General features: G+C 40.6%; 1 protein-coding gene across 1 annotated transcript in view; it reads left to right on the top strand.

The window, feature by feature from the left end:
- The window catches only part of TANGO6 (transport and golgi organization 6 homolog), a 179,845-nt gene that overhangs the window by 16,501 nt on the left and 149,499 nt on the right, over positions 1–13,845 (top strand). Inside the window, exons 3-6 of the mRNA XM_080828218.1 lie at positions 4–120; positions 2,699–2,840; positions 7,153–7,289; positions 9,241–9,403. Of these exons, the coding sequence (XP_080684344.1) occupies positions 4–120; positions 2,699–2,840; positions 7,153–7,289; positions 9,241–9,403 (559 nt within the window). The remainder of the gene's footprint in view (positions 1–3; positions 121–2,698; positions 2,841–7,152; positions 7,290–9,240; positions 9,404–13,845) is intronic.

The following is a 13,845-nucleotide window of genomic DNA, read 5'->3' as shown; positions in this document are numbered from 1 at the left end:
CAGGTTTTAACAGAAGAGGAAAAAATGCTATCTAGAGATGCCCTGAGAGACATCTTGGATCAAGCCTATCAACCACTAGCAGTCCGAGAGTTACTTCTCCTCCAGGGAGGACCACCCCAGGTATTCCGGCCTGGGCGCTCCTGTGGGTGAATCATTAGTGATAATGTGCAGAGTGTTGTCTTCTCCTGGGAAATTTGATAATCTAGTTGAGTCTTTGGTATTTGTAAAACTAAGTTACACTGACCCTTAGGATAATTTTTTTTTAAGATTTTATTTTATTATTTATTTTTTTAAAAAGATTTTATTTATTTATTTGTCAGAGAGAGAGAGAGTACGCACAAGCAGGCAGAGGCGGAGAGAGAAGCAGATTCCCTGCTGAGCAAGGAGCCCGATGTGGGACTTGTTCCCAGGACCCTGGGATCATGACCTGAACCGAAGGCATCAGCTTAACCGACTGAGCCACCCAGGTGTCACTAAGATTTTATTTTTAAGTAATCTCTATACCCACTGTGGGGCTTGAAACTATGAACCCAAGATCAAGAGTTGAATGCTCTAACAACTGAGCCAGCCAGGCACCCCAGCCATTAGGATAATTTTTAAGGATTTTTCTGTTAATGGAATGATGGCCACTTTTTCCAAGGATATGGCCATTTTATTTATTTGCTTTGAATTTTTGTTCATTTTTTAAATTTAACTAGAATATGGCAATCTTATTGAAAATGTATTTTATTCATTCTGAAACTGAAGCTCTTTTTTAATACTAAAATTTGGCTGTTTGATAATACATCCTTTGGGCAGATATATTTAGACATCTTATTCTTTGAATGGAATATATATATAGTCAAGACATTAACATTAGTGCTATCATTGGGACTATTTTTATCTCCTTTGAAAACACAATAGTATATATTCTGGTAGGTATAAGATATTTTCTTAAAAATAATAATTTATCTGAAATGTTTTATTTTTATTTTATTTTTATAAGATTTTGTTTATTTATTTGACAGAGAGATCACGAGTAGGCAGAGAGGCAGGCAGAGAGAGAGAGGAGGAAGCAGGCTCCACACTGAGCAGAGAGCCCAATGTGGGGCTCAATCTCAGGACCCTGAGACCATGACCTGAGCCACCCAGGCGCCCCTATTTTTATTTTTTTTTTAAAGATTTTATTTATTTGACAGAGAGAGATCACAAATAGGCAGAGAGGCAGGCAGAGAGGGGGGGAAGCAGGCTCCCTGCTAAACAGAAAACTTGATGTGGGGTTCGATCCCAGGACCCTGAGATCATGACCTGAGCCGAAGGCAGAGGCTTAACCCACTGAGCCACCCAGGCGCCCCTACCTAAAATGTTTTAATTTGATGATTTAGATGGAGTTACCTGCTTGCTTATAGTATCTACGTTTAGTTATGACCATAGCTGAGTAACGAGTTAGGAGCCAAAGGAGTTAGTGGTAGGTCAGGAGCAAGGACCAGCTGAAGCTGGGCATGCAAAGATATCTCCTAGATGAAGTCATTTTCGTTTCATCTCTAGAATATTACTGTAGGCTCCCATTGGGCCCCTCTGGCCTCAGACTTGACTTCTCCGGATGCCTCCACAGTTTGCCAGATTGAATCTGTGCATTATAAGAGCATGGTGAAGAGCAGAGGCTCTGGAGGTCAGTGTACTCTGGAGGTGAGCACATCACAGTATGCAGTTATGTGAATTAATAAACCTTTCCGTCCCTCAGTTTCCTTAATGATAGGATAGTAACTCCTTGCAAGTCCATTTTGAGATTATGTGAGTTATTTAGCACAGTGCCTGGCAAATCATAACCCCCTCAATAAGTGGTAATAATTAGTCCTCCTTAAATAAAAGAGAGAAGACAGGCTAGTTAGGATTAAATGTTTCTCTCACTGGTTTTTATGTTCACATAGTTACATACCATGATTGACAGCAGCATAGTTCACATTCTAGACCCAAAACAAGAGACCCCAAGTCTGTTTTGTTCATGTGACTCCACAAAGCTCTCAAAAAGGAGTGCTTGAAGAAATTCAACTCTTTTTTCTTTTTTTTAAGATTTTATTAATTTATTTGACACACAGAGAGAGAAATCACAAGTAGGCAGAGAGGCAGGCAGAGAGAGAGGGGGAAGCAGACTCTCCACTGAGCAGAGAACCTGATGTGGGACTCGATCGCAGGACCCTGAGATCACAACCTGAGCCGAAGGTAGGGGCTCAACCCACTGAGCCGCCCAGGCGCCCCTCAACTCTTTTTTCAAAGTGCTGTGCTGCAAGGAGTCAAAGTAGCTGAGACCATGGAGGCAAGGACTAGCATGCCCTCTTACTGTCACGAACTGTACCCTTAGTGGTGAGTAACGTTCATAGGACCATATGGAAGCTAGATTTGATTGGAAGGACTGCATTCAGAGATTGGTTACATTAACTTTGTGTTTCTAAGATCTGTACTTTATTCACCTATGTGTCTATTCCTGGGTTTGAAATTTCACTTGATATTTCACTTGAAGTTTCTTGGTATATCTACTTTCTTAGAAGTGATGCTGAAGGAGGTTTCTTTTTGGAAGGAAAAATGCCACTCTGCTAAGTCTGTTTATCATACTGTTAATTGTCAGTGTGACTCAGTATATATTTACATATTTTAATGATTTCTACACATCCTCTCTATTTCAGTGACACTGAATTCATGCCTTTTCCTTCTTTTTCAGTCCTGCACAGATGAGAAGACACAAATGAGGTGTCGGGCCCCAGCTTGGCTTCGGCGTCTATGTGGACAGCTGCTCTCCGAAAGGCTGATGAGACCCAGTGGTGTTCAGGCAGTAGTCCGGGGCATTCTTGAAGGAGCAGGTGGTAAGAAATAAAACGTTTCTGTTACTTTGGTATCCAGTTTCTTTCAGGTCAGGGTCTTTATCATTTGGTTGTAAACCTGATTGTGACTAATCTCTGCCTTTGTGTAGATTAAGGAGGTTAGAATTTGGAGAGGAAACCTTAATGAACTTCTTTTTCACAGAAACTCATTTTCTTTCCATTTTTCTAAAACAGTGTTTTTCTAAAACTGCTTACAAGGCAGCTGCATGGCTCAGATGGTTAAGTGTCTGCCTTCGGCTCAGGTCACGATCTCTGGGTCATGGGATCGAGCCCCAGGACTAATTCTCTCCCAGTTGTTTAAGTCTCCTTTCAGTGTATTTGAATCCACCCAATATTCTGTCGATTTGATCTTGGGGATGCCTCTTCTGAGTCTTCTCTAACCTGGACTAGTTTTCTCTTGCACAGCAGACCTCCTGGGATCTCCCTTCACCTTTATCCTGGTGATTCCTTTGCCTTTCTTTTGTGTTTAGTCCCTTATCTCCAGTATCCCATGCACATGCATTTTCTCTCGCTCCTGTAACAAATTACCACACACTTAGTGGCTTTTTGCTGGAAATGACATTTATACTGAGCCCTGAAGGCTGAATGAGAATTTATTAGTTGAAGAGTGAGAGAAGACTAACATTGGTAGAGAGAATAGCAGGTATGAAGGAACTGACATAGAAAAAGCATAGTGTTTTTGAATAAGGTTCAGTGTGAGTAGAGCAGTGAGGGCAGAGTGTGGTGTCCAGGATTTTTAACTTTATTCTGAGGGCAATGAGAAACCATTGGAAGGTTTTAAGAAGGAGAGAGGTGTGATCAAATCTACATTTTAGAAATATCTATCTGGATGTATTGTGAAGAATTGGTTGGGTAAGAGCCAAAGCAGGGAGATGAGTTAAGAAGTAGTCATCTGAGAGATCACAATGGCTTGGATCAATGCAGGGGCCATAGACATGGAGAGAAATGAATGACTGTAAGAGGTATTTAAGAGGTAGCATTGCCAGGGTGCCTGGCTGGCTCATCAGGTTAGGCATCTGACTCTTGATTTTGTCATAGGTCAGGGTCTCAGGGTCATGGGATTGGGCCCTGGGTGGAGCTTTACACTCGGTGTGAAATTTGCCTCAGATTCTTTCTCCCTCTCCCTCTGCCTCTCTCCCTGCTCGTGTGCTCATTCTCTCTCTCTCTCTCAGTTAGTTAATTTAAAAAAAAGAGTTAGCATTGCCAGAACTTAATGAAGGGCTGGATATGTGGGGAGAAGGAGGAGAGACAGAAGAATCCATCTTGACTTTCCATTTCTAGTGTGGTAAATGTACCTTGGTCCTGTCAGACAAAGGTGAGGTCAGTGTGGTAGGCAGACATTGGTAGAGACCCCCCCAGTTCTGCCAGCCTTGGCTTCTAGGGTCAGTGAAGTGAAAAATGATCAGTTACCTGAGAGAAGTTGCCATGTGCAAAGAGGTCCTTGCAGATCTTTTTCTGAAGAAAAGTTTGAGTTCACCCTAGGTCATGCAGATTGGAGAGTTGCTCTAAGACACTTAGAGCCCTATTTTTGCTATGAGCTTTTTTCCCCTCTACTTATGCATGTATATATTTTTTTGTTATCTATTTAAATCTTGTTTTTTCTCAAAACTGATTTGAGGCAATTTATATTTACTCACACATTTGCCATTTCTGGTGTTCTTCATTTCTTTGTGTAGATCCAAATCTTAATTCAAATTTCCTTCTGCCTGAAGAACTTTAGCATTTCTTGTAGTGCAGGTCTGCTGGCAGTGAATTCCTTTGGCTTTTATTTATCTGAAAAAGTCTTTATCTCACCTTCTTTTTTGAAAATATTGTTGCTGTCATTATTGTCTTTGTTCCTCTATACATGATATACCTTTTTTCATCTGGTTGCTTTTAAATTTTCTCTCCTTGTCAATGGTTTTTAGAAATTTGATTATGGTATGCCTTGGTGTGGGTGATTTTCTTCATGTTTCTTCCACGTAATGTTTCTTGAGCTTGTTAGAGCTGAGAATTTATAGTTTTTGTCATATTTGAAAATTGCTCAGACATTGTCTTCAAATATTTTTTTCTATCCTCTCTTCTGTCTTTTTAAAACTTTTTTTTAAAGTACAAGCCCTACTGTGGGGCTCGAACTCATGACATCCCAGATCAGGAGTCACGTGCTCTACCCACTGAGCCAGCGAGGTGCCCCTCTTCTCTCTTTTTGGAATTTGATTTGTACTTAATATTATGCTTAATGTTTGCCTCTCCCTTTGCACCCCCCCCAAGTTGTGCACTCTCTCTCTCAAGTAAATAAATAAAGTATTAAAGAAAAAAAAAGAAAGAAAATACCTGTAATGAAAAATACACTGGATGGGATTAATAGCAGATTAGACACCACAGAAGAAAAAATCAAAAAGCTGGACACAGAAAGGAGACAGAGAGAGATAGTGAGAGAGAGCATAAGCAGGGAGAGCAGCAGGCAGAGGGAGAGGGAGAAGCAGGCTCCCCACTGGGCAGGGAGCCAGATACAGGGCTTGACCCCAGGACCCTGAGATCATGACCTGAGCAGACACTTAACTAACTGAGCCATCCAGGCATCCTATAGATATTTTCTTTTTCATTAATAGAGGTTTCATATTGGTCTTTTTTATATCTTCCATTTCTCTCATCATGATCATTCTTTACCTTTTTGAAAATAAGGAAGAAATTTGTACAACTGTTTTAGTGTCTTTGTTTCCAAATTTTGTTGTCTCTGTTTTAATGGGTCTATTTCTGTGATTTTTCCTCCTGGTTATGGGTCATACTTTCTTGCTTCTTTGCATGCCTTGTAACTTTTTTTATTGAGCTATTATTCACATATCATAAATCCACTTGTTGAAAGAGTACAGGTCAGTGGTGTTTAGTGTATTCACAAAGTTCTACAACCATCACCAAAATATAATTCCAAAACATTTGTATCACCCCCTCTCCCCCAAAAAACCTTATACCCATTAGCAATCACTCCCCATTCTACCTTCCTCCAGCCTCTTATGAGCACTGATCTAGTTTCTGTTTCAGTGGAGTTTCCTAGTTTGGATATTTAGTCCAAATGGAAGCATATAATATGTGCTCTTTTGTGTTGGACTTCTTTCAGTTAGTATGTTTTTAAGGTTTATCTGTATTGTAGCAATGAATCAGTCCTTTATTACTTTTTATGATTGAAGAATACTCTCTTATATGCATATGCCTGGAAATTCTTGAATGGATATTGGACATTTTTTTTTTATATTACTGGCTGCTCCATTTTGTTGAATTTCTTTGTTAGGCCTTGTTCTGGGATGCAGTCAGTTTTCTTAGAATCAGCATGAGCTCTTTGATCCTGGGTTTTAAGCCCTATTACTATGTGTCTAGGGTAGTCTTTAATCTGAGGTAATTTGACCCCAATTCTAAACCAGTACCATTCTGAGATTTTACTAGATGTCCTGTATATTAGGAGGTGTTTCCAGGCTCACTAGTGGGAACACAAACTATACCCAGCCCTGTGTGAACTCTAGGGATTTTTCCTCTGTTTCTTTCTGGTGGTTCTTGCCTCAGCCTTGGTGTTTTGTTTTTTTTGTTGTTGTTGTTGTTTTTTTTTTTTTTTTTTTTTTTTTCACATATACACAAGTGATAATCTACTAAAGATTTGAAAGAGGACTCCTCTGCCGATCTCTGGTACTCTCTCTTTACATACCTCCTCTCTGATATTTTACCCTGAAAATTCTAGCTGCCTTAATCTCTCTGAACTCTCAACTATCTTTCTTTAACTCAGTAAGATCCTAGGCTTTGTTTGGGCTCCCCTTTGCTGTGTTGTGGCCTCAAAAATCTCTCTAGGCAGTAGGCTAGGGTATTCATAGAGCTCACCTTGTTTACTTTTTTGTCTCAGGAGTCATTGTCCTCGGCTGCCTGTTGTTCAGTGTCTGAAAACCATTGTTTATATATTCTGTTTAGTTTTCCAATAATATAACGTGGTAGGATAAATCTGGTACCTGTTCCTGCATACCTTTGGTTTAAGGCAGTTTAAATGACATGATGCATATAAAGAGACAAAACGGTAATAATAATGATAAAAGTGATAAACATTGAGAAGAAGCTGGTATTCAACTTATGTCAGTAATAACATTACAATGATGAGGTGCTGCTTTTACATCTGAACTTCCCAGAAATCAAGATGGGAAGTGCAGAGTAGTAGATTATTTTATAAAAGAAATAAACAGCTTTCAGGAGTGAAAAGACACTTTTTGCTGAAATTTTAAGGACCATAGAGAGCAAACTGGTATGAGTTTTTGACATCTCTGTGCATCACTGACAGCTGGGGCAGCTGGCGGGAGCGATGCCGAGGCAGCGGCTGCTGACTGGAAGAAGTGTGACCTGATTGCCAAGATTCTGGCCTCTTGTCCCCAGCAGTCTCTTTCACCAGAGGATTACTACAGGGATATCTGCCCCCAGGTAAACAATTTTGTTTCTTTTCATTGTGGGAGGATTATCTGCTTATTCACAGAAAGGAGACTTTAATGTTTCTTTAATGTGTTGGTAAAAGCAACACAACATTTAAGTTTATTGTTCAGTGAGGGGCCTTGTTAATAAGTGAGTAAACACCTGTGGAAGAGACCCGCCTAATTGTTAGGTTTGAGAACGCCTTCCCGTTGTCAAATGAGTAGTCCCACTTGCTCTCAGGCTAGAGTATGAAAGTCAAATTTCATCTTGTTCATTATCTTTTCTGTGTATTTTTAATTAGTTTGAAAAAACAGGTATTAAGAAAACAAAGTAAATTAACATGGTATTAAATTATAAAAATATTTATAAAAATAAATTAACAATTTATTTTTTTATTTTTTCATGGTATACAATTTAAAAAGTACAGAGGAGAAAGCAAATATAAGTTTTCCTTGGGACGCCTGGGTGGCTCAGTCGGTTAAGCATCTGCCTTCAACTCAGGTCATGATCCCAGGGTCTTGGGACTGAGGCCCGCATCCAGCTCCTTGTTTGGCAAGGAGCCTGCTTCTCACTCTGCCTGTTGCTTCCCGTACTTATGTGCTCTTTCTCTCTCTCTCTCACAAATAAATAAATCTTTAAAAAAAAAAAAAAAAAGTCTTCCTCTCATTTCTCTTTGCTAGTTCTTCGGAAGTAGTCACTGTTACCAATTCCTTATTTGTTCTCCAGTGTATTAATGTATATTCAGTTATATGTGTATGTATCTGTATATATATATTCTAATTTTTATCTAAGTGATAATGTGCTACGCACACTGTTTTTCTTTTTGCTTTTTTAACTTAACAATGTGCCTTGGAGATCATGTCATATAGACTCATTTTATAAAGAGTTTCCTCATTCTTTTCATGGCTGTGTAGTATTTCATCATATTAACGTACCATAACTTATTTAACCAGCCTCCTATTAATGGACGTTGAGTTGTTTCCATTCTTTTGCTGCTTCAAACCATGCTGCAGTTATTATCTAAATTTTATAATTTTTTTTTTTTAAGAGAGGGAGAGAGTGGGATAGGGTCAGAGTGAGAGAGAGAATATATATTTTTTAAAGATTTTATTTATTTCGGAGAGAGAGAGAGAGAAAGAGAGGGAGTGTGCACAAGCAGAGGGTGCAGCAGAGGGAGAGGGAGAGAATCTTTCAAGCAGTGTCCCCACTGAGCAAGGAGGCTGATGGTGGACTCGATCCCAGGACCCTGGGATCATGACCTGAGCCAAAGGCAGATGCTTAACTGACTGAGCTACCCAGGTGTCCCTAGAAATGCACTTTTCTATTCATTGCTAATACTAGAGTGTACCACTCGTAGGCACTGGAGAACTGTATTTATCTTTGAGAGTAAAATAGATTCCTTTGTGGGATAGTTCAGGCATTACAGGTTCTTCAGACTCTAAATGTATTTATATGCCTTGATCCAGGAGTTTCATTAGTGATGCTATTTATAATAGCAAAATTTTTTTTAAGTTTTTAATTTTTAAAAATTTTTAAAAAGATTTTATTTATTTGAAAGAGAGAGAGAGTGCAAGGTCAGTGGGGAGGGTTAGAGCGAGAGGCAGGCTCCCTGCTGAGCAAGGAGCCCAATGACGGGCTTAGTCCCAGGACCCTGGGATAAGACCTGGGCCAAAGGCAGACACTTAACGACTGAGCCACCCAGGCCCCCCTCTTCTTAAAACTTTCTTTTGCCAATTTTCTATGATGAACATGTATTTTATAAATTTGATAGTGTTATTTGATAAAAACATAGCTTGATTCTCAAACCCTCTGATATTGCGTTAGTAAATATAAAAAAAATCTGTTGAATCAGTATTATTGCAGTAAACTTATTTTTTGGTCTAAAGACATTAGTGCTTTCTCTAGTTAATGTAATGCTTCTTACAAAGAGTCCTGTATTTACCGCATGTACTTTTTCTTGTAGATTCTAGATTTATTTCACTTTCAAGACAAACTGACGGCGCGGCAGTTTCAAAGAGTTGCCACCAGTACCTTTATAACAATGTCAAGAGAATGCCCACAATTGGCTTTCAAGTATTTGCTTCAGCCAGTGCTAGCTCCTCTCTATCGATGTTTAAATACAGCAGGTAAAGAAGGAAGTCTGGTGGCTGGGTGTCCTTCTCAAGGTTCTTCCTCAGTGTTTCAGATTTAAATGATTTAAGTCTGTAGTATTTCAGTGACTTTAGTTTTGCTTTCTTTTCTCCCCAACTTTTTATTTCGAAAAATCCACCTCAACAAAAGTTCCAAGAAGAGTACATTGAACCACCCGTATACACTTTACCTGGATTGACCATTTTGGCCATATTCGTTTTATCGTTCTCTTTTTATATATGTATATTTGTTCTGAAGCATTTGAGAGTTAGTTGCAGACATCATCTAATAGACATGCTTGCTTCGGGGCACCTGACTGCTTCAGTTGGAAGAACACATTACTCTTGATCTTGGGGTCATGAGTCCCATGTCGACCATAGAGATGACTTAAAAATACATAAAGTTAAAAAAATAATATACAGACTTGATTCAGATTTCTCTGATTGTCTCAAGAATTTCCTCTGAAGCTGTTTTTTTAAAGTCTAGAATCCAGTTAAGGATCATGCGCTTCATTTACTTGTTATATCTTTTTAGTTTGCATTAAGGTAGAATAATAGTTTCCTAGTCTTTTGTTTTTTACCATGACAATTTTTTTTTCCAGATAAATATTCTTCCTTTATCAAGGGTGACAAACCAAAGCAAAACCCCTGAACCTCAAACATTTAAAAACCCAGGGTGCTAGAAATACAAACTCAATTCATTTGAATTTAAACTGGTGCAGACCGCAGTCACAAACCGTAGTGAGATGCATGCGAGCACCAAGGCAGGGAGAAGGGGACAGGAGTGAGGCCAAGAAAGGGTAGGAAGGGATCCCCACAGGCTCCCTAGGGATCACCCTCACAGTAGTGCTTCCCCCTTCCCAGTGACAGTGAAGACCTACTAGGCCCTAACCTTTTGACCACCCCTATCCCTGATGAGGGCTTTGAAGGCCAATTTTGCCCTCCTTTGCTCTGTCCTTACTTACTCAGGCTTCCAACCTCACTTTTCTCTTCCTCTCCATTCTTTTCTGTGATTCATAGCAGGTTAGGGTGCTGTGTGAGCCACGGTGAGGCTGGGGGCTAGGAGAGGCAGGGTAGAGTTGGGGTGAAGAGAGAAAAGCCATCCCGGGATCCCTGTTTTCATGGATTCCAAATTATGCAACCAGCTCCTCTTACATCCACTCTGATCTGGGGAAGTGACCCGGAGGTCTAAGCAACTGTCCTGGAGGCCTGCTGCAAGTCAGGGAGGGGAAGGGCCTTGCTGGCCTGCACCTGGTGGGGCTGGCAGGTGAGCGATGGGTGCGGCGGCTCCTCCTCCTTTTTTTTCTTTTTTTAAGATTTTATTTATTTATTATTTGACAGACAGAGATCACAAGTAGGCAGAGAGGCAGGCAGAGAGAGAGGGGGAAGTAGGCTCCCTGCTGAGCAGAGAACCCGATGCGGGGCTCGATTCCAGGACCCTGAAATCATAACCTGAGCCGAAGGCAGAGGCTTAACCCGCTGAGCCACCCAGGTGCCCCACGATGGCTCCTTCTTCCGGCGGGTCAGCGCATTGCTCTGCAGGGCACAGCTGAGCAGGTGCTGTCCTGCCTTGCTGGGTCCCTGTGCTCGTGCTACTCCGTGCCCTGGCAGTCTGCAGCAGACGCTTCGGTGATGTTGCTGCTGTCTTAGTAAGGCAGGGGGAGAGCAGGGCCTGCTCATCTGTGCGAGCCAGCAGAAGGCCAGCTGTGGTGGTTGGGCTCAGCTCCACTGAGGGCTTTGGTCGGGGGACCGCTAGGGTCCTGCAGCAGCTTCTGCTCCTCTCGGTCCTGGTTCACGTCCTTGTTCTCGAAGCTGTAGCAGCACCCCGTGGCTGGGGTCCGGCCAGGGGCTCAGGCCAAGCTGAGGAGGGAAGGCATCTGTCTTCACCGTATTTTTGAAGAGCCTTGATAATAAAGTGTTCTTCAATTTGTTTGTGTAATTATTTCCTCATGATTAGATCCAGGTTAAACATTTCAGCAGCAGTACCACATAGGATAAAGGTTATTTTTTCTCAGTTTCCATCAGATTGGGGACACATGTTATCAGTTTGTCCTATTAATGATGTTAAATTTGGTCATTTCATTAGTAGCCATATTTCTCCATTGTTAAAATATGTTACTTGTAATTAGTAAGTAATCTATGGGATGATGGTCTGAGACTGACTGTATGTATTCTGCTTCCTGATAGTCTTTCATGCTGTGGTTTGGTGACCATTAATGATTATTGCCAGGTGGCTTTCTATTTCTTTTGTTATTTCTAATTTGTTAGGCTGGTATTCTTCTGTGAGGAAGAGCCTTTCTTCTTGCCTCATTCCCCCCTCCTTTTTTTTAAGATTAAAAAAAAAATTAAGTACAATCTACTCTGCCAGCATGGGGCTCTAGCTCATGACCCCAAGGTCAAGTGTCTCATGTTCTACTGACTGAGCCAGCCAGGTGTCCCACCTCATTTTAAAAAACAAATTATTTAAGTATCACATAGAGGCGGAGAGTGCTCACTTTGTCAGCACAGGTACTAAAATTGGTATGATACAGAGAAGATTAGCACGGCCCCTGTGCAAAGACGACTCGCAAGTTCGTGTAGTGTTCCATATTAAAAAAAAATAGATTCAGAGATTCTTTTTTATTCATTGGGTTGCCAGACATTCCTGTCATTCATTTTGATGCTCAGATTTTCCCATATTTGGTGGGTTTAGTTGTTTTAGTGTCTTAGAAAATTGACATTTTTACCACTTCCCTTAGTATGTTTTCATACTTTACTGAATTTCTACCCCCCCCCCATACTTTTCTGAACTTAATGCTTGGGTACAGAGTATTATCTCAGCATTCTTCCTTTAAAAAAAAAGAAAAACCTGTCTCGGTAGTAGTTCCTAAGGTTATAAATGAAGAAGTTTAATCTTATGGTTAAACCAAATTTAGTTTCGTCTAGAATTTTTCAGGTTTTTTTTTTTTTAATTTATTTTTAATTTATTTTATTTTATTTTTTTAAGATTTGATTTCTTTATTTGACAGAGAGAGATCACAAGTAGGCAGAGAGGCAGGCAGAGAGAGAGGGAAGCAGGCTCCCTGCCAAGCAGAGAGCCTGATGCAGGGCTCAATCCCAGGACCCTGAGATCATGACCTGAGCCTAAGGCAGAGGCTTAACCCACTGAGCCACCCAGGCGCCCCAGGTTTTATTTTTTTAAGATTTTATTTATTTATTTGAGAGAAAGAGAGAGAGAGAGACAGACAGACAGGCATAGTTAGAGAGAGCACAAGTGGGAGGAGAGGGAGAAGCAATCTCCCCACTGAGCAAGGAGCCCAATGCGGGGCTTGATCTCAGGACTCTGGGATCGCAACCCAAGCCAAAGGCAGAGGCTCAACTGACTGAGCCACCTAGGCACCTCAAAAAGTTACTTGGAGTATAAATTTTTCTGAGCTTGTGTGGTGGCAGGGAGGTGGCCAGGGATGGAGAAAGTCTGTTTTTTGTTTTTTGTTTTTTGTTTTTAAGTAGTCTCCACACCCAGTGTGGAGCCTAGTCCAGGGTCTTGAACTCACAACCCTGAGATCAAGACCTGAGCTGAGGTCAAGGGTTGGATGTTTAACAGACTGAGCCACCCAGGTGCCCCAAGAAAGTCTAATTCTGGTGCATAATAAAACTTCACCAAATTGAGCTTGGCAAAGTAAAATTTGTGATTATTCAGACATGATAAATATTGTGTGTGTGTGTGTGTGTGTGTTTATGTACTTTATTTATATATATTTTTTGGTGTCTATGGATAGGCCCAAACTAAACATGATACTTGAATAAGTAATTAAATTTCCTTTATATATTTTATAGAAATCTAGTCTAGAATCAGTATATTTTTCAAAAAATGGCTCAAAAAATAAAGTGTTATTTCCTTTCTTTTTAAAGATTTTTATTTTTAAGTACTCTGTACTCCCAACCTGGAGCTTGAACGCACAGCCCCGACCTCAAGAGTCATGCTCCACCGACTGAGCCAGTTGGGCACCCCTGAAATATTTCTGTTGGCCTTCAGCATTAGGGTCTAGGAATTCTTATATACCTAATCTCGTGTACTGGGACTGTACCTCATTACTAATCTGTTCTCTTGTCTGTGTCTGATTAGGTGTTCTAGCCTGGGGCAGTGGTTCTCATAGTGTGGTCTCAGGGCCTGCAGCATTAGCATCACCTGGGAATTTATTAGAAATACAACTCCATTGTTAGTTATTTGAAATATAAGTGGGCCCTCCCCAGACCTACTGAATCATAAACGCTGGTGTGGGTCTCAACAGTCTGTGTTTTAACAGACCCTTCTGGGTAATTCAATTGCGTGTTCAAGTTTGAGTCCCGGTCTAAGAGCACTATTCTTGGGAGGCCTAGATTCAGTCCATTTGTGGATCAATTATTTTTGTCCTGAACCTTGTTCATTCATTTTAGGAATATTTATTAGACATCTGTTT

This window comes from Martes martes (genome assembly GCF_963455335.1).
Source record: "Martes martes genome assembly, chromosome: 17".
In the NCBI taxonomy this organism is placed as follows: domain Eukaryota; kingdom Metazoa; phylum Chordata; class Mammalia; order Carnivora; family Mustelidae; genus Martes; species Martes martes.
This window is presented reverse-complemented; position numbering and strand designations above follow the sequence as displayed.